Source organism: Chiloscyllium plagiosum, unplaced genomic scaffold, assembly GCF_037043375.1.
Source record: "Chiloscyllium plagiosum isolate Xiang-an unplaced genomic scaffold, Cpla_swu_hap1 HiC_scaffold_9, whole genome shotgun sequence".
NCBI lineage: Eukaryota > Metazoa > Chordata > Chondrichthyes > Orectolobiformes > Hemiscylliidae > Chiloscyllium > Chiloscyllium plagiosum.
The window spans coordinates 91,995,903-92,020,621 of NW_028270147.1; the positions used below are offsets into that span (position 1 = coordinate 91,995,903).

Genomic DNA, 24,719 nt, shown 5'->3' on the forward strand with positions numbered 1-24,719 from the left:
ATCATTGGCATGGGCAAAGGGACCAAATGTGTGATAGATAGATTTAGTAATGACATCAAGTAGGTAGGAAAGTAAGGTTTCACGAGGTGACAAATAGTCTGTAAAGAGATATAAGTCAGTTAAGTGAGTGGACAAAAAAATTAGTAGATGGAGTATTATTAGGGAAAATGTTGGGTAGTTTATTTTGGCAGAATAGAAAAGTAGCTTACTACTTAAAAGGAGAGAACTTGTGGAACTTGGTGTGGAAGGATCTGAGAGTCCTGGTGCATGAACCAGTATGCTGATTATTGGCATTGGCATGTAAAATGTAAATGTAAAAGTACATTGGTGGATTGTAAAAGTAGGGAAGCTTTACTGCAGCTGCCAGGGCTTTTCTGAAACCATATCTTGAGTGCAATGTACTGTTCTGTTCTCCTTAGCTGACAGAAGATAGAATTGCATTAAAAGCAGTTGGAGAAGATTCATTTGACTTATTCCTGCAATGAAGTTATTACCAATAAAGAAAAGTTGCACAGAACAAGCCTTTACCCTTAGAGTTTCGAAGAAAGAGAGGTATCTTATTGAAACATGCAGGTTCCTAGAGGACTTGATAGGGTATTACCTGGAGGTTGTTTCCTCTTGTGAGATGACAAGAACTTGGCCCCACAGTTCAAGATTAAGTAGTGGCTCCCTGTCAAGAATTAGATTCGGAGTTTCTTTTTGGTTATCTGAAGGTGGTGAATATGTGGATTTCTCTTCACCAGAAAGCAATGGGACTGGATAATTGAAGTTATTCAAGGCTGAGTTAGATAGATTTTTGATAAACAAAGCAGTCAAGAGTAATTGGGGGAAAGTGGAGTTAAGGCAACCAGATCAACCATGATTTTACTGAATGGTGGATCGGGTTAGAAGGCTGATTACTCTTATTCCTATCTATCCTGTTCCTAATAACATATAGTAGAATTCAAAGTTGAAGCAGAGCTATCATATTTTAATTATAATTATTAAAGTTGGAGTCATTAACCAATGCATAGTATTTCACAGCAATCTGACTAGATACCTTGCTGTTAATTGTGAAAATATCAGTATATTTGGAATCAAAATGAGATTTCTACAACCATACAAATCGTTCTGTTATAACTCTCATTTTGTCAATGCGAATTCATTGTAATGTGATTGACGATTTGGCAGTGCTGTTTCTAAATCACAACTTTTTAAAGAATGTATTGGCTTTAATGAGACTACAGTGCCAACACCTTAAGTGCTGTTTCTAAAGTGCGATTTTTCTATAATGTGGATTGCTTAAGAACATAATCATCATATCATAGAAGAACTGACTAATATGTTTTTCTAAGTGCACATTAAGAACAAATATAGGAAAGTGTGCCCATATTTCTTTACATCTCTATCTGTTTGTTAAATAGCAGAAAGCAGTGTAATCTATATATAAATGTTCAGATTTTAAATATTTTTGATCTACATTGTTAAAGCATTCTCAGTGGAAGTTTAAAACATTGGACAGCTTGTTATAGAATGGAATATGTCTTTGAGCAATAACAAAATTGCAAATTTACAGTCCTGACGAGAAATAATGATTTTAAATATTTAGGTAAGGTAATTATTTTATTAATAATTTGTAATGTTACCTCCACAGGTCCCTGCGAATTTAATGTCTTTTGAATGACTGAAACACTGACATTGTTCAGAAATTGACTTGGATACAGGCTTGATAAATATGTGCAGTTCGTGAAAGGACCTTATGGAAACGTTCCAGCATTTTGTTCTTTCTGTGCCAGAACTGAATCCAGGGATGTGCTTAATGTCTTCGTATTCAAGCACTGACCACACAGCACTAATCGCTAGGACTGAATGGGAATACTGCGGTAGGCCTGGAATAGCTGAGAAGCATTTGATAATTGATCTGAATTTCCGTGGACTGTGCACTCCAATTGCACTGACTTCCCTGTGGAACCACTGCCTTAAGCAAGACATATGTTACACCAAATAGTGTACACAATATATCCAGTAAAGCTGGACTTTTGATACAGAAAATCCAGCTGGATTACAGTTATTGTAGTTAACAGTTTTGGGAGAGCTTTCTTAGCTTATTTTTGTTTCTTTTTCCTTCAGCATTCGTTTGCTAAATGCTCTAGTCTAGTTAACCCATGTTGGGTGTGGAAACAGAATGAACTATCTGTGTAGACATCAGTATTACCGTGTAGAATAATTGCACATCCATAGGTTTTTAATACCTAAAAATATTTTATTTTGTTTGAAGAAGTGTTTTTTAACTGAACTGTTTTGTACCCAGCGTAATTTCTTTTTTTTTAATTTTTACAATGTGAACATTTTTCCTGTGGATTTTATCTGCTGCAATCTTGAATGAAGAAACCTACCTGTGGTAACTTTGTACTATGAACATTTAGACATGCCATTTGACTATTGTATATTTTTCTCAATCTCTGACACTAATGTATACAGCTTGCTTTGAATCTCTCACATCCTGCTAACACACAGCCTGTATTCTATCAAGTAACCCTTGAAGTACTACTGAAGCTGATAACTTTCTAAAGCTTTTTGTGTGACTGATGTGTTTTCCACAACTCTGGGCGTATTGTATGTATGTGTGTTTGCACAAGCAAGTTTAAAAATTCTTTAGGTATATATTAAAGAAAGTTTTCCTACTCAAACCATGTCTTAGAAATGCAAGCAGCTGGTGCAAACATTATATATTGTTCCAACAAATTCGTTTTATTGGGAGAGTAGTTTAAACTATTTTCATGGCGGTATCCCAAATGTTCATCTAAGAAATGTCACATCTGTGGTCTTCAAATGTCTGATGATCTGCAAGTAAACAGCTAATTATTTTATTTCCGTTCTGTTTATTTCCTCATCACTTTCCCATGCATCCAAACAAAATAACGTTATCATTTCCAATAGGTCGTGAAAAACAACAAGTGTAACAGTAGAGCCCCAACCTTCTATCTATATGAGTAGTTCCGACCAGAAGTCCAGTTGAAAGTTGTGCTAATGCAAATTATTTTAAATCACATTTGAGTGCAGATTAGAATGATTAATTGAAGTCATATTTATAGTGCTGAATCAACTGATTTACCATTAGTCATTTTGGTATTCCTAACTCTGAGAACTTGCACACCGAAAACAATATTTAACAGTGTAGCACTGCTAGCTGAGTTATCATTTTGGCAATTATTAAGGGGTAATAAATATATGACTTTAAAATTATGCCGGATATTTATGGAGTGAAGTGGAAAAAATTGTTATGGAATGCCAGGTTGATCTTTAAATCCAATTGTTTACTCAGTTCTTAAGTTTAGCCTTTTTGTTGGAGAATTTCAATGAACATTGTCTTCTACGTGGGTGATAAAAAAAAATCCACTTAGGTTTTTCCAAAGGATGCTAGAAAGCAAATTGACATTTTTCCTTATTGGAATGTGCTAGGAAAAGATGGACACTAAGAAATACATTCAAGTAAGTACTACAAAAAGAAATCAACTTTGATTTTATTGTTTATTGTATTGGTTTTGTTTTTGTACATTAAGGGATTGCTGCACCAAAGCTTGATTGTTATAAAAGGTTATGACCATTCTAATATTAGCCATTAATTTGAAGCTTTAACTTTTAAGTTACCTCTGGTTTACTTTGATTGATCCTTCATTTTGGCTGCCCAGATACTACAGCTAAATAAATTTCATTTAGGATGTGGAAAACAAAGGATAGACTTTGGTTGAAAATGTTTCACTGCATCTACTGAAGAAGAATGTTAAGTTTAGACCATAGTGTAAGAGGATGCTGGATATAAAATAAAATATTTCCAACATTCTTGATTGAACCTTAAATATTGTTGTCCTAAAACAATGGATGGCATGACACAGGGTAAGAAGAAATAAATTAATCATTTTGGGTATTAAGGTGAAGTTATTGAATAAGTTCAGGAAAACTTTTAAGATCCTGATTTACTTTCTATCACTACAGCCAACACAGTTGAAAGTGTGACTTTAAGAGATGATTCCGCTATCATAGTACATGCCATGTTAATTGTGGTAAGTTGCAAGACTTATTTCCTTTGTTGAAGTGCTTGAAAATTGCTTTAACATTGTTTCAATAAAAATCCCAAATAACTGAACAGCTACATAAGCATTGCCAGTGGAGAATTCTGATGTGAATTTACCTATACTTTACCTGTAGTACATGTAGGTGATGTTGCAACAGGATTTGCATCTCTATCCTCATCACTGATCTGGAATAGCTCCCTCTAATATTATCACAGAGAAACATATTTTCTCTTTCATCACCCAGCATGCTTTTGAACAGCAAATAAAGTTTCTTTGATAATTAAAATAGAAAATCCTCTGTTTGGTTATTATTTTTTCAAGCCTGCCTCCAGCATCTCACCTCAACACTACGACACTGCTATTTTCTTCCTTTCATCATTGTATCTTCTTCTGGACTCAGAAATTAAGCCAAGTTTCCACTAAAAAGCAACTTTTAGCTTTCTCATAACGTGTATTTATAGAATTTATACATGGGTTAATCAGAAATGTCTGTTGTTTCAGATTATTTTTGATCTGCCTATCAAACTATATTGACTATTTGCTTCACTTTGCCCTCACCTCTCTCCAATTGTAATACCCTATTGGTGAATAATACTACGAGTTTGTATTTATTGTTAAACATATAGACAAATATGCTGCATTTTCGATTTAAATTTATAATTTTTATTTCCACTATCTCATGGATGTTAAGTCTTAAAAGTACATAATTAACTGTAAAAGTACTTTGGGGCATCCAATATATGGATGTGATGTAAAATGCTTGCTACTGCTTTGCTTATTTCATGCCAGTAAAGGTTTGTCATAAGTCTACTACTTCCAAATTGATAATGCTATCATTCAAAGTTTTCTTCCCTACCACCCAAGTCTCAGAATATTATCACTTAACCTTTTGCTTTCCTGCCATCGAACTAACTGCAGTAGCCTACCTTGCCCCTGCCTAGTGTTGTTCCCTTGGTTTCTGTGCCCACATTAATGCCATTATTACTACTTCATTCCGGTTCTTTATTATCTACTTACTGCAACTCTGAAAAGGAGGCAGCCAAGTGAAGAGCTTTGAGCAAGTCCAGAGATAATGGTATAATCCTTTGCTGAAGGTGCTCTGATCAAAGTTAGGTAGGCAAGAGTAGGATCACAAACAGCAGGGCAACTAAGCTGAGCGATTGAGGGAGTAGTCATTTGTTGGGGATTGTATTTCAATAATGTTGAAGGCATCAAAAAAGTTGAGAAGTGAATTTAACGGTCCATTTTGAGTCTGAGAATGGAAATATGATTGGAGAAATTCCATGGCAATTGTCAGGTGGATGGAATTAATTTGTGCTATGATGGCATATTCAAAGATTTGTTGAAAATACAGGTACTGGAGATGGAGTGGTCATTGCTATTATGTGGGACTTTTAAGAGCAAGATGATGATGGAAGTCAGCTTCAATACTGAGCTGAAGTTTCTCAAGTTTGAAACCAGAACCTATTGATCCAGAGTGCTGGCACTGACCTAAGGTAGCCTTGTCTTTGTCTGCTTTGTGCAAGTACATTTTGTCTGCCTTTTCATGTTTTGGTTGCATTTTGTAATTATTTTCTTTGGGAAACCAAATCTGTTCCAACAGTTCTCCAAAAAGACTGGAATACAAAATGATGTATTTTACCACAAGGACTAGGGATTGTCTGATCAATGCAAATAAAATGCAATATGTAATATGACCTGAATCTTCAATCACCCACAACAGCAGCAACAATGATCTCATTCCTGGGTTCCAATTTACACTGGAAGCAGGGACTGGTGATACCTGAAAGATGAGTCCTTGTGAATCCTCGTTAATAGTTATTTTCGGTATATAGATTTACCTACTGAGACCATTTTCTACAGGTGTGAATCCTGTCCAGGAGTGCAGCTCTAACCAAATCAAGGAAAAGCATACTTGACCTCACCCTCACCAATCTGCCTGCCACAGATGCATCTAACCATAGTGAGGTCAGAGTGACAGCCTTGACATCAAAGCAGCATTCAACCAAATGTATCGTCGAGGAACCCTAGCAAAACTGGAATCAGTGGGAATCGGTGGCAAACTCTCTGCTGGTTGGAGTCATACCTTACATGTAGGAAGATAATTGTGGTTGTTGGAGGTTAGTCATCTCAGCTCCAGCACATCTTTGCAGGAGTTCCTCAAGATAGTGTCTTCATCTGTTCCATCAATGACAATCCCTTCATCACAAGGTCAGAGGTAGGACTATTTGCCAATGATTGCACAATGTTCAGCAGCATTCAGCACCAATTCCTCAGATGCTGAAAGCAGTCCATGATTAAATGCTACATGCCCTGAATAATATCCAGGCTTGGGCTGCCAGTTGGCAAATAAAATTTGTGGCACAAAATTGCCATAACCATCTCTAATAAGAGACAATCTGATCACTGTCCCTTGACATTCAATGATGTTACCACTCACTGAATACCCCGCAATCAACATCCTTGGGGTTACCATTGACCAGAGACTGAACTGGACTAGCCATCTAAATAGGAGAAAATGAAGACTGCAGATGCCTGGTGAAGAGCTTATGTTCGAAACATCGACTCTCCTGCTCCTCAGATGCTGCCTAACTGGCTGTGCTTTCCCAGCACCACACTTTTCAACTCTAGCCATCTAAATACACTGTCCACAAGAACAAGTCAGAGGTTGTGGTAGTAACTCACCTCCTGACTCCCCAAAGCCTGTCCATTATCTACAAGACAGAAGTCAGGAGTATGATGGTATACCTTCCATCTTGTCTGGAGTGTAAGCAGCTTGCTTGATTGGCACCATATCTATAAACATCCACTCCCTCCACTACCGATATTCAGTAGCAGCGGTGTATACTATCTACAAGATGCATTGCAGAAATTCACCAAAATCCTTAGACAGTACCTTTCCAACCCATGACTACTTCCATCTAGAAGGACAAGGGCAGCAGGTACATAGGAACAGCACCATCTGCAGGTTTTCCTCCCATCTCACCATTTTGACTTGGAAAAATATTGCTGTTCTTTTAGTGGTATTGCATCAAAATTGTAGAATTCATTTCTAACAGCATTGTGGGTTTACTTACAACACATGGACTGAAGGGGTTCAAGGTAGCAGCTCACCACCACTTTCTCAAGGGCCACTAGGGATGGCAAGTAAATACTGGCTCAGTCCTTGACACCCATATCATGTCAGTGTCTTTTTTTTAAAAAAAGAGTAGCATTAAAACATTCCTCCTCATTGACGACCCTTCAGCCATATAATAATTCTTCTCAGAGTTCATCATAGAATCCTGCAGTGCAGGAAGCGGTCATTTGATTCATCATGCCTGTACTGGCTCCCAAAAAAAACTACTTAGCTCACCCCATTCTCTAGCCCTATCTCCGTAGCCCTATAAATTTGTCACTTTCAAATATATATCCAGCTCTCTTTTGAAACCTTATGGAATCTGCCTCCACCGCTGTCCAAGGCAGTGCATTCCAAATCCTAACAACTCTGAATGAAAAGATTTCTCCTTATCTCATTCCTACCTCACTTTTGCTGACAGCCATGAAATTATGATCCCTAGTTACTACCATACCAACTAGTGGAAACAGAATATCCTTCTTTACCCTGTCAAAATTGTACATAATTTTGAATGCCTCAGTAATGTCACCTCTTAATTTTCTCTGCTCCAAAGAGAATAAGTCCAATTTCTCTAATCTTTCTTTCTGACTAAAATCCCTTATTTCTAGAATCATCCTAGTAAATCTCCTTTGCACTTTCTCCAGAACTTTAACAGACTTTTTAAAAATAAGGTGCTCTGACTAAACACAATCCTCCAAATGTTATCTGACCAATGTTTTGTAGAGGTGTGGAATCACTTCCTTGCTTTTATACTTTGTGCCTCTATTTATAAACTGAAAAATCTGATAAGCTGCCTTAACAATTGTTTTACTTGCTTGGCCGCCTTCAGAGAATGATCCACTTGAAACCTGAAGATTCTCTGCTCTTGTACTCATCATTGAGCCTTTATTGTCTCTCCAAATTGGACTGGGCAGCTACGGCAACAAATTCATAGAGTGTAATTGGGGTGTCTGCCTAGAATAAAATGTCATGGAGCCAATGAAGGGGCAGACTATCTTCAATCTGGTAATGGGTAATGAGGCAGGCTTGATAAAGAACCTCAGAGTAAAAGATCCCCTGGGAAGTAATGCATATAACATGATAGAATTTAATATTCAATTCAAGAGTGACAACCCTTGGGTCAGAAACAACTTTGTTTAACTTAAAAGGGATTACAGTGATATGAGGATAGAGCTGGCTGAAGTGAACTATATTAATGACACTAAGCAAACAGTGGCTGACATTTAAGAAGGTAGTTCATGATTCTGAGCAAAAATACATTGCAGTAAGGAAGAAAGATTCTAAGAGATGGATAAACCATGGCTAACCAAGGAAACTAAGGAGAGTATCTCAACCAGACCTATGCCTCTCACCCTATCTTCGTAACCCCACATTTACCACAGCTAATCCACTTAATCTGCACATCCCTGAATACGACAGGGCAATTTCGCATGTCCAACCCACCTAACCTGCACATCTTTGGACTTTGGAAGAAGCCCTGAGCACCTGGTAGATACCACACAGACAGGGGAAAAATGTGTAAACTCCACACAGTCATCCAAAGCTGGAATTGAATCAGAGTCCAGGCGCTGTGAGGCTGAAGTGCTAACCAGTAGCCTAATTTCCTTAGACCAGATCCAGCACAGTTTCCTCCCTGGTAGGACTGGAAATGTACATTTCCAAAACGTTTGCCTGCACACATTGCTGGAATTTTTCACCTTCCATGCCCCACACTCAATCTTTGTCCCAGGGTGACATAGGGAACTGAAATCACCAACTATTGCAACCGTACTTGTCTTGCAGATTTACATAATGTGCTGAAAAATGCTCTCTTCTACTTCCTACTATTTGGAATTCTATAATAAATATCCAACAAGGTAAGTCTGCTCCTTCCTGTTACTCACCGCCTATCCACAGCTGTTCAACAAAGCAGCTCACCACCACCTTCTCAAGGGACAGATAATAAATGCTAGCCAGCAAGAGATGCCATATCTTATGAGTGATTTTAAAAAAAACATGAAATTCAAAGTCAAGACTGCATCTCATTCAAGGATTATGAAATTTATTTTTGACCACTACACCTGCTATACCTCCCTTTTTACCCATCCTGTTACTACTAAAAATCTTATAACCTGGGATATGAAGTATCCAGGCCTATTCGACAGACACACACACACAGACACACAAAGACCCACATGCCCACATATATTTTGTGTGGTGAATTTGTACTTGCAGAGTTACATTGCACTTTGCTCAAAAACTGCATACATTCATGTAGAACTCTGAGCTCAAAAACTGCATGAATTTATGTAAAACTCTGTTATCTCACTTTTTAGATTAGAATCAATCTAAACATCAGGTCATAGACAGAGAACACAGGGGGCTAACACCTTCAACATATTGTCTAGCTATCACCATTGTTAACAGCTAACCCGAGAATGCAACTTTAAAAAAAAGGGTTTTGTGATTTACACATGAAAGAAGTGAAACTATCACTGTATTCTAACAGATGAAAGGCTTAACAGACAATCAATTTTTCAATGTATAATTTCAGTTACATCACACTGCAAATTTTTTCTATAAATTCTGTGTTACGATCAAGCCCTCCACAATCACCTGATGAAGGAGCGTCGCTCCGAAAGCTATGTGCTTCCAATTAAACCTGTTGGACTATAACCTGGTGTTGTGTGATTTTTAACTTTGTACACCCCAGTCCAACACCGGCATCTCCAAATCATATTCTGATTTGAGCCATGTTTCTGTCAATGCCACCGTGTCATATCCCCCTTGAGTAATTTCTGCTTCCAGTTTCCCAGTTTTGTTCGTTATAGTCCATGCATTTATATACATACAATTTAATCTTGCCCTTATCTCTTCCTTGCCCATTATCTGCCCATTTCTTTATGTCCGAGCCCTTCCACACAGGAGGCAACAGACCAAATGGGATTCATGATCTCAGTTACAAACTAGATTATTTATCCCTCGAATTGTTGAGACATCCACTACTACCAGCTTTCTAATCGAACTCTTTTCACAGAATAACCTTGAGCACCATAGTACTGTGGTTTTCTCTTAAGTCATCCACTCCCAACTCAGTTGTATTGCTCGTTAAGTAGAGACCTAAAATTTCATACCTGTTAGACAGCTCCAAGGAGTCCTGATTTTCCTGAACCTGCTATCTCTTTCTTTACATTCTACACTCCTCCTTGTTTGCCTATCATGATGTGGACTAACCACCCTCTGTTCTGGAAACCTCTTTCCTTCTTTTCTGGTGCATAGTGAAGAGAGTTGTTGCTCTAAATCAGCTAGATGTTATTCAAGGCTGCTACCCTCTGGCACTTTATGCAGATCTGACAGTCGTGGATACCTTGTAGATGTAAATCTCCTGCATTTTACATAAGATACTTATCACAAGATTTCCCAGGGTCCCTGCTACCTTTACTGGCCAAGATGATGCATGCTGTTGAGGGAAACGCCCTGATCCTGTCTCTTGCTCTTTTTTTTGGTTCATCAGAAGGAAATGCTAATGCAATGCTTGGGGCTTCACCATTTTTTGATATTGGGTCCTCCACAATCCCCTTCTCAGTTGTGGTGAATGAACCAACTTTTCCCAGAATCCTCCTCAGACACTTCTCTCCACTCTGCTATGGGAGTGGCATATTCACAATACCCATCCAAGACCACTTGCCTGGCTCTCATGTTACTTACACATGCATTGTCCATATTTGACACACGCCAACAGATTGTTGTGACCTTTGAGTTTGTACCTTGGGCATAACTGAGAAATGACACAAATTTGCATAAAAGTGTGCTGATTAGAGTATACTTCAAGTTTCTGCTAAAGTTACTTTGCAAAATGGATATAAACTCTTGCAGCATAATGGAATATATATTGTTCTTTTAAAACATATTCATATGAAAGTGGTAATCCAGTACAGTTTTAAGCATACAGCTCTCTGAGGTGTCCTAGCAAGTTCAGTTATATAAAATCACTTTGGGAAAGTCAGTAAGAATAAAATTGATAGGCTGTCTCGTACAGACCTAGACACTGGAAACAACAAAGGCAGTCCTTGTCCAGTCAACTCTAAAAAGCCAACCTCACTAATATTGGGTAAAATTATTCCAAAGTTGGGAGAGCTGCCCCTTAGCCAGACAAATGAAATCTGGCATAGTCATACTTAGTGAACATGTCTACAACCAATACCACAGACTCTGCCATGACTATCCCTGGGCATGTCCTGTCCCAACAGCAGATATATAGATGAGGGGAAGGGAGTGGCCCTAAAAATTTTTTTCAAGTTTGCTTATGGGACCTAGGTCTCACTAGCTGGAACAACATTTTGTTGTGCATCTGTAATGGACCTTGTGAAGATGGTCATGCGCTACCTTCTTGAAGTATGTGGCCCATGTGCTGTAGGGAGACCCACAGTACAATTAGAAAGGGTGTTCCAGAATTTTTACCCAAGGAAGTTTCCAGTGTTGACTTCAGACCACATCAGGTCTAATACAGGGTTGGAAGATTCCTTCCAGTCACCACAATCCATCCACCCTCAACTGATGAATGAGTGCTCCTCCATGTTGAGCACTGTTTCGAAGAAATACAAAGTGGATAGAAAACAAGACAATAGACAGATTTTGATGAGGGACTTCAACGCCCATCAGTAAGTGTGACTGGGGAGAACCACTGGTGACCTAGTTGGCCAAGTCCTGAATGGCATATCTTTTCGACTAGGCCTGCAATAGCTGGTAGAAGGAATTAACAAGAGAAGACAACCTGTTTGTTCTCCTCATCAGTCTACCGATCCACTGGTCAGTGATGCAGTGAAGGTGACCAGTGTATGTTCCTTATGGAGACACAATCACACCATCACCAGCTTTCATTCTGCTGTTTGACATCACCACAGTGCGAAATGGGATCAATTCAGAACATCAGCCATCAGCAGGAGCTACAGAATTGTTTTTAACCACAATTTGTGATTAAGTTTCTGGTATAATTCCATGTTAACCATTACCTTAAAGCTCGGAGTCAATACCTTGGTCAATAAGGAGTGTAGATGAACAGGCTAGGAGCAGTATTATGCATATCTAACCATGAAATCCCACCCTGGCAAAACAACAATACAACATAAGACTAGCTGCAAGAACATTGCTAAACTATCTTACAGATCAAGTCAAATCTCTGTAGTTCAATCACATCCAGCCAGAATTGTGATAAACTAAACTAACTGGAAGAGAAGACTCTACAAATAACTCCACTGTCAATAGTGGGGTTATTTGCAAAAGTTGAGCATATGCAACATCTTGAGTCAGAGATGTAGAATGCATGAACCATCCTGAGATCTCTGCATTATACATGCTAATCTTCAGTTAATTCAATTAATTCCACATGATTTCAAGAAGTAACTGAACACAATAATTATGGGCCCTAACAAAGGGCTTTCATGGTGCCATGGTAATGTATCTACCTTTGATCCAGGAGGCCTTGGTTCAAGTCCTACCTGCTCCAGAAATGTGCATTAACATACTTGAAAAGGGGCATTAAAAATGCCTATGGGCCTTGACAGCATTCCAGCTGTAGTATTGAAGACCTGAGATCTAGAACTAGCCACACATTTTACCATGCTGTTACAGTGATATTACAACATTGGTATCTAACCAATAATGTGAAAATTGCCTCAGTAAGTTGTATCCACAATAAAAGGAGAAATTCAGTCTGGACATTTGTTGCCCCATCAGTCTACACTTAGTCATCAAGTGAGCAATGGTTCCATTGAGAGCACTATCAAACAGTCTTTTTCAGCATTAACCTGCACACAAGTGCTTAGTTTGATTTCCACCAGGCTACTCAGTTCCAAACCTGTTTGCAGCCTTCCAAGTATGAAATAAAGAGCTGAACTCTGAGGCAATGCAAGTGACTCACTTTGACGTCAAGGGAACGTTTGATTGAGTGTGGGATTTAGCAACATTGAAGATAGCATGAATTGGGAAAACTCTCCACCTGTTAGAGTCATACCCAATGTCTACCTACCTCTGAACCAGGAATCCAGGGTTCAAGTCCAATCTGCTCTAGAGGTAAGCATTAACATATATGAAAAGAGAGATTAAAAATACCTATGGGCCCTGACAGCATTCCAGCTGTACGATGGAACACCTGAGCTTCCCTCAAAGCTGTGCATGTGTGCAGCTTCACACAGACTTGTAGGTCCATGCAGAAGAAGACGAATTAGTGGGAAACTGGTAATATCTTGTCCATAGTATGCCAGTTGATGGTTGTTGGATGATATTCATCTTCAGCATAAGGCGTTGCTGCAGGAGTTCCTCAGAAAGGTTTCCAAGCCCCAACCACCTACAGATTCATCAATGACTTTTTTTCCCTCAAAAGCTCAGAAACTGAAATGTTTGTTGATCATTGCACATTGTTCAGTACCACTTTACTTTTCTCACAGTGAAGTAGGAACACATGCACATATGTACAACATTTGTGCTTAATCTGATGAGTGGCAAGTGTCAGGCAGTGAGCATTTGCAGCAAGAGAGAATTTAATCCTCACACCTTGAGTTTTAATGACATTGTTTACTGAATCACTTAACAATATCCTGGAGATTGCCATTGACCGGAAACTTACATAGGTAAGCCATGTGAATACTAACTGAACAGGTCAGAGGCCAGGAACTCTCCTTTTAACCACCCAAAGCCTTTCCATCGTACACAGTGAATGTGTCAACTATGTGATGGTACATCCTCCACTTTCATGGATGAGAGGAGATCTGGCAAATTCGAGCGCAGCACCGTCCAACCTGCTTGATTGGCACCCATTCATCACCTTAAGTGTTCACCTCTTAAGCCACTGAGGTACAGTGGCAGCAAAAACTGATCAAGCCTCATGCCATTGAGGAGCCTGCCCAACATCCATTCTTGGAGGAACTTGCAATTTTCTCCAATACATTGGTAAAACAAAATTATCATCTTTGTTCTCTGCATAAGCGCCGTACTTTTGGTTTCTGGTGCAACACTTTCCTACTTCTATAACTCTAGTCCCCCTTGTACAAAAGACTGCTGGTCTGTCTTTCCTTCCAACCTCTCATTTACATTATACTCCACTTATTAAATCTTTACCCACTAACTTCAGCTATCTCTATGTACCAACTCTGTTATATTGTCAAAGAACTCCAGTAAATTTGTCAACATGATTTCTTTAAAGTACAATCCATCAGCGTCAATATGATTTTACTTTGATTTTCTGAATGTCCTGCTGCTAACTCCAAGATGATGGATGGGTTTCTATCATTTTCTCAATGAAAGATGTTAGGCTCACTGATCTATACAAAGATGTTAAATTGTAGTCTTCCAATCACCTGGAGCCTTTCCAGAATGAAGGGAATTCTGGAAGATTACATCCAATGCATCTGCCATCTCGGCAACAACTTTAACAAAACCTACGATGCTCGCCATCAGATCCACGGCACTTGTCAGCCCTAAGTCTTATTTTGCATTCCCATATATTTTTCTCTCATGAAAGTAATTGTTCTAAGTTCCTCCCTCTTACCTCTTGATTTTCAACAGTTCCTGACTTTTGTTTGGGTTCTCTACCATGAAGACTGATACAAAGTACTTGTCCAAAGCCCCCCTCATTTCCACTTTCCTCTTGCCTCATTAATAATTTCCCCATCTTCCACACTAAGGGACATTCTTGAGACATGTCTTTGACCAATAGAACATAGAACAGTACAGCACAGAAAAGGCCCTTCAGTCCACGATGTTGTGCCAACCATTGATCCTCATGTACGCACCCTCAAATTTCTGTGACCATATGCATGTCCAGCAGTCTCTTAAATGTCCCCAATGACCTTGCTTCCACAATTGCTGCTGGCAACGCATTCCATGCTCTCACAACTCTCTGTGTAAAGAACCCGCCTCTGACATCCCCTCTATACGTTCTTCCAACCAGCTTAAAACTATGACTCCTCATGTTAGCCATTTATGCCCTGGGAAATAGTCTCTGGCTATCGACTCTATCTATGCCTCTCATTATCTTGTATACCTCAATTAGGTCCCCTCTCCTCATCCTTTTCTCCAATGAAAAAAGTCCGAGCTCCGTCAACCTCTCTTCATAAGATAAGCCCTCCAGTCCAGGCAGCATCCTCCTCTGAATCCTCTCCAAAGCATCCACATCTTTCCTATAATAGGGCGACCAGAACTGGACGCAGTATTCCAAGTGCGGTCTAACCAAAGTTTTTTATATAGCTGCAACAAGATCTCACGACTCTTAAACTCAATCCCCCTGTTAATGAAAGCCAAAACACCATATGCTTTCTTAACAACCCTGTCCACTTGGGTGGCCATTTTAAGGGATCTATGTACCTGCACACCAAGATCCCTCTGTTCCTCCACACTGCCAAGAATCTTATTCTTAATCCTGTACTCAGCTTTCAAATTCGACCTTCCAAAATGCATCACTTCACATTTATCCAGGTTGAACTCCATCTGCCACCTCTCATCCCATCTCTGCATCCTGTCAATGTCCCGCTGCAGCCTACAACAGCCCTCTATACTGTCATCAACACCTCCAACCTTTGTGTCGTTTGCAAACTTGCTGACCCATCCTTCAATCCCCTCATCCAAGTCATTAATAAAAATTACAAAGAGTAGATGCCCAAGAACAGAGCCCTGTGGAACACCACTCACCACTGACTTCCAGGCAGAATATTTTCCTTCTACTACCACTCGCTGTCTTCTGTCGGCCAGCCAATTCTGTATCCAGACAGCTAAGTTCCCCTGTATCCCATTCCTCCTGACCTTCTGAATGAGCCTACCATGGGAAACCTTATCAAATGCCTTGCTGAAGTCCATATACACCACATCCACAGCTCGACCCTCATCAACTTTTCTAGTCACATCTTCAAAGAACTCGATAAGATTTGTGAGGCATGACCTGCCCCTCACAAAGCCGTGTTGACTGCATTTAATCAAGCCATGCTCTTCCAGATGGTCATAAATCCTATCCCTCAGAATCCTTTCTAACACCTTGCAGACAACAGACGTGAGACTTACTGGTCTGTAATTGCTGGGGATTTCCCTATTTCCATTCTTGAAGAGAGAAATTACATTTGCCTCTCTCCAGTCCTCAGGTACGACTCCAGTGGACAGCGAGGATGCAAAGATCTTCGCAAGTGGCGAAGCAATTGCATTTCTCATTTCCCAAAGCAGCCGAGGGCAAATCTGGTCCGGGCCTGGCGACTTGTCAATCTTAAAGTTTGACAAAATTTTCAGCACATCAGCTTCCTCTGTCTCTATCCATTCCTGCTCTTCAAAGGTTTCATTCACTACAAAGTTTGTTTCTTTCGTAAAGACAGAAGCAAAAAATTCATTTAGGGCTTCCCTTACCACCTTAGACTCCACACACAAGTTCCCTATGCTATCCCTGATAGGCCCTACTCTTTCTTTGACCATTCTCTTATTCCTCACATAAGTGTAAAATGCCTTTGTGTTCTCCCTAATCCGTTCTGCCAAGCCTTTCTCGTGCCCCCTCCTGGCTCTCTTCAGACTATTTTTGAGCTCCTTCCTCACCTGCCTGTAATCCTCTAGAGCTGAGCTTGACCCTAGCTTCCTCCACCTTATGTAAGCTACCTTCTTCCTTTTGACGAGAAGCTCCACCGCTCTCGTCATCCAAGGTTCCTTCAGCTTACCCCCTCTTGTCTGTCTCAGAGGGACATGTTTATTCATCACTCGCAACAACTGTTCCTTAAACAGTCTCCACATGTCTATAGTGCTTTTACCATGGAACAATTGCTCCCAGTCCATGCTTCCTAACTCATGTCTAATCGCATCATAGTTTCCTCTTCCGCAATTAAATATCCTCCCATTTTGCCTAATCCTCTCCTCCATAGCTATGTAGAATGTGAGGCAGTTGTGGTCACTATCACCAAAATGCTCTCCCGCCACCAGATCTGATACCTGCCCCGGCTCGTTTCCGAGCACCAAGTCTAGAATGGCCTCTCCCCTTGTCGGCCTGTCAACGTACTGAGTTAGGAAACCCTCCTGAACACACCTTACAAAAACACCTCCATTCAAATCTTCTGCTCGAAGGCGGTTCCAATCAATATTGGGAAAGTTAAAGTCACCCATTACAACAATCTTTAGTCACTCCTTCAAATGGATCCCCATCAACTGGTAACTTATTTTTATCTAATGCCTTTGTGAAACTCTTGGAATTTTTTTAATTAAAGATGTGGAATATGTGTAAACAATCAGATATCCCAAGCCTATTCCATCATTCAGTAAGATTTTGGCTGATTTGCAATCTAACCCCATGTAAACCTCTTCTCCATTTCTCTTGCTGCAGTATTGCACCTTGCCTCCAGCATACTACTCCCAGGCATCAGGATAATTTACAGAGTTTGTGAAGCTGTAGTAATTGGAATGAGGGCCAGGTGGATCTTATTAACTGTGGGAATCTTGATTGGGGTTGTTAACCTGGGTCAGGCAGGGAGCCCTGGCTGACAGATATAAATAGAAGATTCAGAGAGTCTCCTGATTCTAGGGACTGAGCTGGCTGGTCAGAGCCCATGTACTGTGCACATGCAAGTAAAGGGTGACTTTGTGATTGGATACCGGCCTGTGCAGCTATTCCTGTGGTAATTAGAGAAAATAGTATGCGCCTGAGGAAAGTTTGCTTGCAACAGTTGTCTTTGAGTTAGCATAAGCATTTCTGGCATCACATCTTTATTTGGGAAGCTTGACGCATTCCATCTTGCTGCTGAAGACTGGGCCCAGTGTGTAGAAAGAATGTTATTTTTTTCAGGCGAATGACATTGAGGTAGATGAAAAGCAATGAAGAATCTTTCTGACTGCTTGAAGACCTGCAGCATTTTCAGTTATTAGGAGCCTAACTCTCCCTGAGGAGCCAAATAGTTAAAATTTTCAAGAGTTGACGGATTTAGTTAAGGAATATTATGACCCCAAACCGCCTTTAATTCTGGGAAGCTAATGGTTTTATTCAGCACTTCAAGAGCCAGGAGAATCCATGTTGAGTTTTTTGATGAAGTTAAGATAACTGGCAGAGGCATGTGATTTTGGGTTAATCCTGAATGTGATGCTGAGAGACCATTTGGTAAATGAGATTAATGACCTGACCATGCAAAAGCACCTACTACCTGAACCCCAAATGGACTTCAAATGGGCACGTACAACTGGTATTGTCCTTAGAAAATGCAGCAAGTGGAGCATGGGAGCCAAAGGGAATCCCAATGGAAGTGGACATCCTCACCTGTCCAACTGAGCCTTGGGAACACTATTTAAGTGAACAGAATCTCATGGAGAGCAAATCCAGAGTAAAGGGATCCTGGGACAGCCTACAGCAAAACCCAAAAACAAAGCCAAGCCTCTGCCAAGTGGGTGAAACGTTCTTCAGGATCCAGCAAGCCATTGTAGTTGCTGCTGGTGTACAAACTTGAGACAGCAAAGGAGTCCAACAAGGCCTGACTTGAGTAGGAGGATTCATTGGTCAGTATCCATGAGTGTGCACTCCTTGGAAAGTCCACTTACATGTATTTTGGAACAGTTAAATTGTTTGGCAACATCCAATCAAAATCGATGTCTTTTTAAATGGTCACCCCAGTTCCCATGGGGATCAATATTGGTGAAGCTGCATCAATGGTTGCAGAACCAGTGTTTAAAAAGATTCACTGTGGACTCCAACCCTTAAGTTGGCGCAAGACCTCTATCAAACTGAGAATGTACACCAAGGAACCATTACAGATGAAGGGTACGACGTCAGTTTCAGTCTTCCTATGAGAAGCGGTTGGTGCAGTTACCACTGCACCAGTAAAAAGCTTGGGTCCGAGCCTGGTGGGGTGGAATTGTTTAAGAAAGGTTTATCTTGATTGCCTCAACATTTTTGATTAGAACATGGCGGTCTGAGTGAAGTCATAATTAAATACCTGGAAGATTTTCAGAAGGGTTTAGGGTCTACCAAAGGATCAAGGCCACCTTACATGTTGTCCAGGAAGCAATTCTGCGATACTTCAAGGCTCACCCAATGCCATTTGCCTTATGGACAAAAGTAGAGGCCGAAATCAGGAGGCTGGAAAGCTAAGGGTTCATTAAACTAGTGTAGTTTGCGGGAGGAGGTGTTGCGGGTATATGGGGAGCTGCCCTTCATGAAGATGAATATAAATCGTGCATATCTACAATTGCAACAAATTGAGGTGTCCCAGAAGTATGCCATAGTATGCATAAGGGTTTGTACCAATATATGAGACTGCCATTTAGGGTATCATCAGCCTACGCCGTTTTCCATTGGACCATTTTACAAGGTCTGCAATAGCTTGCTGACCTGAAACCTGAAGAACCTTTTAGCCGCCTGGCTGAGGTTTGGCTTTGTTTTGGGGCTTTGCTGTGGGCTGACCTAGGGTTCCTTTGCCCTGGATGTGCTCGGCGTGAGACATTGCCATTTATCTGGATGGCATGCTAACAACTGGGAAGACCAATAAAAAGCATGGAGAACTTGGACATCATGCTTAAATGGTTCTCTGAGGTAAGTATATGCCTTCGAAAGAGAAAATGTGTGTTCCAAGCACCCCAAGTGACCTACTTGGATGACAAAGTGGACAAGATCAGGTTACACCTGTTGGAAGTTAAACTGAGGGTGATCAAAGATGCCACGTCTGTACCACAGATGAGGTCTTTCCTTGTGTTGATGAATTACAGTGTACAGAAAATTGATGCATAACCTGGCCTCCATCTTAGCACCCTTACACCTGCTATTGAAAAAGAGACAGCCTTGGAAATGGCCATATAGCCAAGATGTAGCCTTTAGAGAAGTGAAAAAAGCAGCCATCGTCATCTAAGGTGTCGGTTCACTACGATCCTAAATGAGAGGTGATGCTGACATGTGATGCCTCCCCGTACGGTATCGGGATAGTGTTGGCTCAGCAGTGCCCAACAAAGTGAAACATCTCATAGTGTATGCTTCGTAGACTTTGACTAATGCTGAACGTAAATATACCCAAGTAGATAAGAAAGGTTTGGCAGTCATCTTTGGTTTGTGAAAGTTCCACCAATACCTTTACGGACATAAATTTATTATAGTCACAGATCGCAAATCTCTGCTCGGGCTACTTGAAGAAGATCAGGCCCTACAGCCCATAGTTTCTGGTTGAATTCAGCCTGCCCTTATTCTCAATGTGTATAATTACAAGTTGGAACACCGTCGAGGAGGCCAAGTGGCAAATGCAGATTCCACTGGCAGATACACCACAGGGGCTGCCTCCCTTGGAAGAGTTCATTCTGGTTTTAAACTCTTTGGACACCCTTCCAGTCACCACTGATAACGTCTGACTGTGGACAGAAAAAGATCCCATCGTGGCAAAACTAAAATATTTGGTGGTGTTGAGGGAAACAAAAGGACCATCACAAGCAGAATTGAAACCTTTCTGGACCCAGTGAGACCAGATCATTGTAGAGGATAGCATATTATTGTGTGGAGCAAGAGTGATCGTCCAGAGTAAAGGTTGCTGCCAGTTACTGGCTGAACTCCACCAGGGTCATCCATGGGGTTGCCAAAGTGAAAATGTTGGCAAGGAGTTATGTCTGGTGGCCAGGATTGGATGCTAACATAGCTGCATTGATGGAGCAATGCCCAGGGTGCTAACAGGACAAAAATTACTGCCTTCCCTACATTCGTGGGAATGGCCGGGTAAACCCTGGACTTGCTTACATGTCGACTGTGCCAGTCCTTTCACGGGCTCATGTTCTTGGTTATTGTGGATGCATTTTCAAAGTGGTTGGACGTATATAGCATTCATTTTGCAAACTCAGGGATGACGATTGGAAAGCCGCGAGCATCATTCGCGGTACGCGGATTCCCAGAAGAATTGGTCACAGACAATGGGATGTAGTAATTTTGAGTAGTCCCTAAAGTCGAATGGCAATTCGGCATGTTTGGACAGCTCCATACCAGGAAAGTCAGTGTTGCCACATGTCTCCCCTAAACGCGAGGGGCAGTTTACTTCAGGGACAAAGTTTGGTGTTAACAACACAAAATTGGCCTGGATGGGTATGGGGTGAGGTCAACATGAGGTCAGGTCCTGTGACATGCGCAGTTCAGGTAGGTGACGTGGTCCTAAACAAACATGTAGGTCACCTGAAAGCTGCTACCTGGCCCCTCACAGCAGCCAAAAAGGCTGTCAGAAACCCCTCCGTCTAGCATCGAAAAAACCTCAGATCAATACCGTTACCATCTGAAGAAGACGAGGAAACTCCTGTGACATACCGGGCGCAAGAAACTGACTTCATGCTGCCCGTATCCGAGTCAGAGTTGGAGGAACCGGACCTGGGGCGAAAATCAAATTGCCTAACATCAAGGTACTAGTTATTCAAAATCTGCTTAGATTTTGGACAGCAATTGCTGTTCATATGCCTAACAACATAGAAGTAACTGATCTACTTAGAACATGGTCATGGCAGGAAGCTTGCAGGAGGAAAAATGAAATAGGAATATTGTCAAAGAGATAAATAGGTCAAACATTACTCCCAACATTTGTGTTCCTGGCCTGTGATTGACCAAGATAGAGTAGGGTTGTCACAAAAGACATTGAACACTTGGAGAAACTTTGTCAGGAACTCGCAGAGATGAAATCAAATCTGAAAGTGCATGCAAACCTGTAAATAAGCCTTCATGCATCAGCTTCCTTGCATGTGGCAGAATTCACAGATTAATTGTAATTAGTTACCTTCTCAGAACTATGTCACCCTGAAGTGGAAGCAAGTTGGCCTCGAACCCAAGAGCTTGCCTAAAAAGAAGAACTCTTGAACTGTCCTACTTGTCCATCTTCCTTCCAACCTATGCGCTCCACCCTCCCCTCCAACCTATCACCATCACCCCTTACCTGCATCTACCTATTGCCTTTCCAGCTACCTTCCCGCCCCCACCCCCATAACCACCCACACTCTCCGATTTATCTCTCAGCCCCCTTACCCCCAACATTCCTGATGAAAGGCTTATGCCCGAAACGTCGAGTCTCTCGCTCCCCAGGTGCTGCCTGACCTGTGCTTTTCTAGTGCCACACATTTCAACTACATTAATTCTCAGTCCAGCAATGTTCACTCTTGTTTCAAATGGCCTAATTCTCAGGAGACTGCACTGGCATAGCACCAAGGTAGCTACACTTCTCCAATCTGACTTCTTGCTCATCCCTACTTTGTTTGTATGCTTTCATTTGCTTAGATCCGAGGTACAGGATTCCACCCATAAACTGCTGTGCTTCTTCCTCCATCTTTCTCTTTTCCTTTTAGATCACGCAATGCCATTCAATGACATTTTGGCAACCTGATAGATGTTCAAGATAATATTATAAATTATGAATTGTTATTGCCTTGTACACCTAGGGTTTCAACTACTGGTTTTGAGATATTTATCTAGAAGTCAAGTTTACATCATTGAAAACATCCAACTTGATGCTTGCAGAGAAGTGTGATCAACCCATGCTAAGGTTGCAAAAACTGTCAATTGATAAACATCAAAGGATCTGTCCATCTATTGAAAATCCTTTTTATTTGAGCAGAATGACAATGTGTCCTATTTTACCTCATCCTTTTCGGAAGAAGTGGATTGAGTCAGCAATCAAAAATTCTAAGAATATCAGATGAATCATAGTTTAAAAGCCATGAGTCTTGTCGAGGATACTCCTAAGGGGAAAGCAAAACTCAGATGATGAGGGACACATTGGTTTGTAGACTTGAAAACATTTATTAAATATTTTTAAAATAGATGTTTTTCAAACTTATCAGTGCTTATGTCTTCTTTAGATTTCCAGTAATTAGAATAAAATAGCAAAGGTGAAAGTTATGCTGGTCGTTATCTAGATTGGGGATACTATGATTTGTTCACTGAGGCCATCAAACTGGCCCATTTTAAATTTCTTAGGATAACACAATATATGTAGCATATATGCACAATGAACAAACCTAGACAACCTATCTGTTTTGCATATTCCACCAAATATTCATTTTGGCCATTGGCTTCTCATCATTTAATTTCTTTGGTTAAGGGACATTTCAGAATATTTTTTGATGCTGTTAAACATTTCTACAGAATGTGTGGTTTCATATTTGTTTTCAGATGTTCTGGATGTGTTGTATTGTAAATCCCTATGCTGGTCTTGGTGAATTAGTCATATCTATATTACCTCACAGTTTAATCCATGAGAGAAGAGCCTCAATGTTCACAGACGAATCAGGCACACTGCTTATTTGATCAGTTTAGGTGGGCTGGAGATGGAACCAATGTGTCTGTGTTAAGTTTTCAAGAACATGCTGCTACCTAGTAGAGGAGATTTGTCTGTAATCTGGAAGCCCATGTTACAAGTAACAGAGTTCTGGCTTCAACCTACAAGGAATCAAAATTCATGGACATCAAGTCAGAATGCAACATGTAATTGAAATGTTCACTCTATTCCTCATTTACCAAAGGAAATACACAATAATGCTTATTATGGAAAAAGATGTTCTTATTTTTATTTAATGCATGCTGAAAGCATGCTATTGGATAAGTACTTGATTTCAAAATAGTACATTAGAACTAAGCAGATGTAATACAACATGAGTATTCAGTCACTGAAATGAAATGTATAAATGGAACAGTAACTTACAGTTCCAGAGCATCAAAAATGACAACTGCATTTAACAGAGTAGGCAAGAATGTGCATTAAATGGATGCTAATAGAATGGAATTTGAGGACAGACAAAAGCCAAAAGAGTAGGAGAAAGTAGAAGTTTTTAAAACGTATTTGAGTATGAGAGAAAGTTAAGGCGTAGAGGCGTTGGAAAGCATTTCATGAATGTGAGGATAGATAGGCTGGATGAGTAGCCAACAAAGTACTTGGAAGACAAGGAACAGATGAGTGCTGAGAGCAAAATTCCAGAGAAACAGTTCAGCATTGTAAAGTATATTATTCATTCCCTAATTATTGTGGGCAGAACAGCAAGAGCACAAATATGCTCTGCAAGCTGTTCAATCATTTTCACCTGAACTTATGCCTTCCCACTGTACACCTATGCATTGTTGCATAAATGCTTGAGATTTGATTTAACCTGGGGTTTGATTGTTTAGATGATGGCAATCATTTCCTTCCTTGTGTAAAGGAATTTCCATTTATGAAACAATGGTAAACGTCTAAATCAACAATTTTAGAAACAAAAAAGTGTAATAGAAAAGTGGTTAAACAGTGTCTGTGTTACATTTCATGATTATTTTCTTATGTATTATCAAACTTAATGTGCCTTGAACTGCTTAAAGTTATCACAGTCTTTAATTAGCTCACAGAATCACAGAAACATATGGTACAGACAGAGGCTATTCAGGCTTACGTCCCAGCGCCACCTCTTCAAGTGAGCATCATTACCAGTGCAAATCTTCTGCCTTTCCCGATATCTTTGCATATTTTTCCTCTTCAAATAATTATCCAATATCCTCTTGCATGTCTCAAGTGAAATTGCCTCCACCACACTTCCAAACAGTGCATCTTAGCTATTTGTTGAATGAAAATTTTCTTTCTCACCTCACATTT

General features: G+C 40.3%; 1 protein-coding gene across 4 annotated transcripts in view; it reads left to right on the forward strand.

Annotated features, from left to right (window-relative positions):
* Positions 1-5,735, forward strand: part of ralgps2 (Ral GEF with PH domain and SH3 binding motif 2) — a 470,074-nt gene extending 464,339 nt beyond the window's left edge. For all 4 annotated transcript variants that reach the window (XR_015758209.1, XR_015758208.1, XR_015758210.1 and 1 more), the window contains one exon: positions 1,634-5,735. Coding sequence is in view for 1 of the 4 variants with exons in the window: in XM_087990911.1 (XP_087847037.1) it covers positions 1,634-1,663 (30 nt within the window). In the remaining 3 variants the exon portion in view is untranslated. The remainder of the gene's footprint in view (positions 1-1,633) is intronic.
* The last annotated feature ends 18,984 nt before the right edge of the window (positions 5,736-24,719 follow it).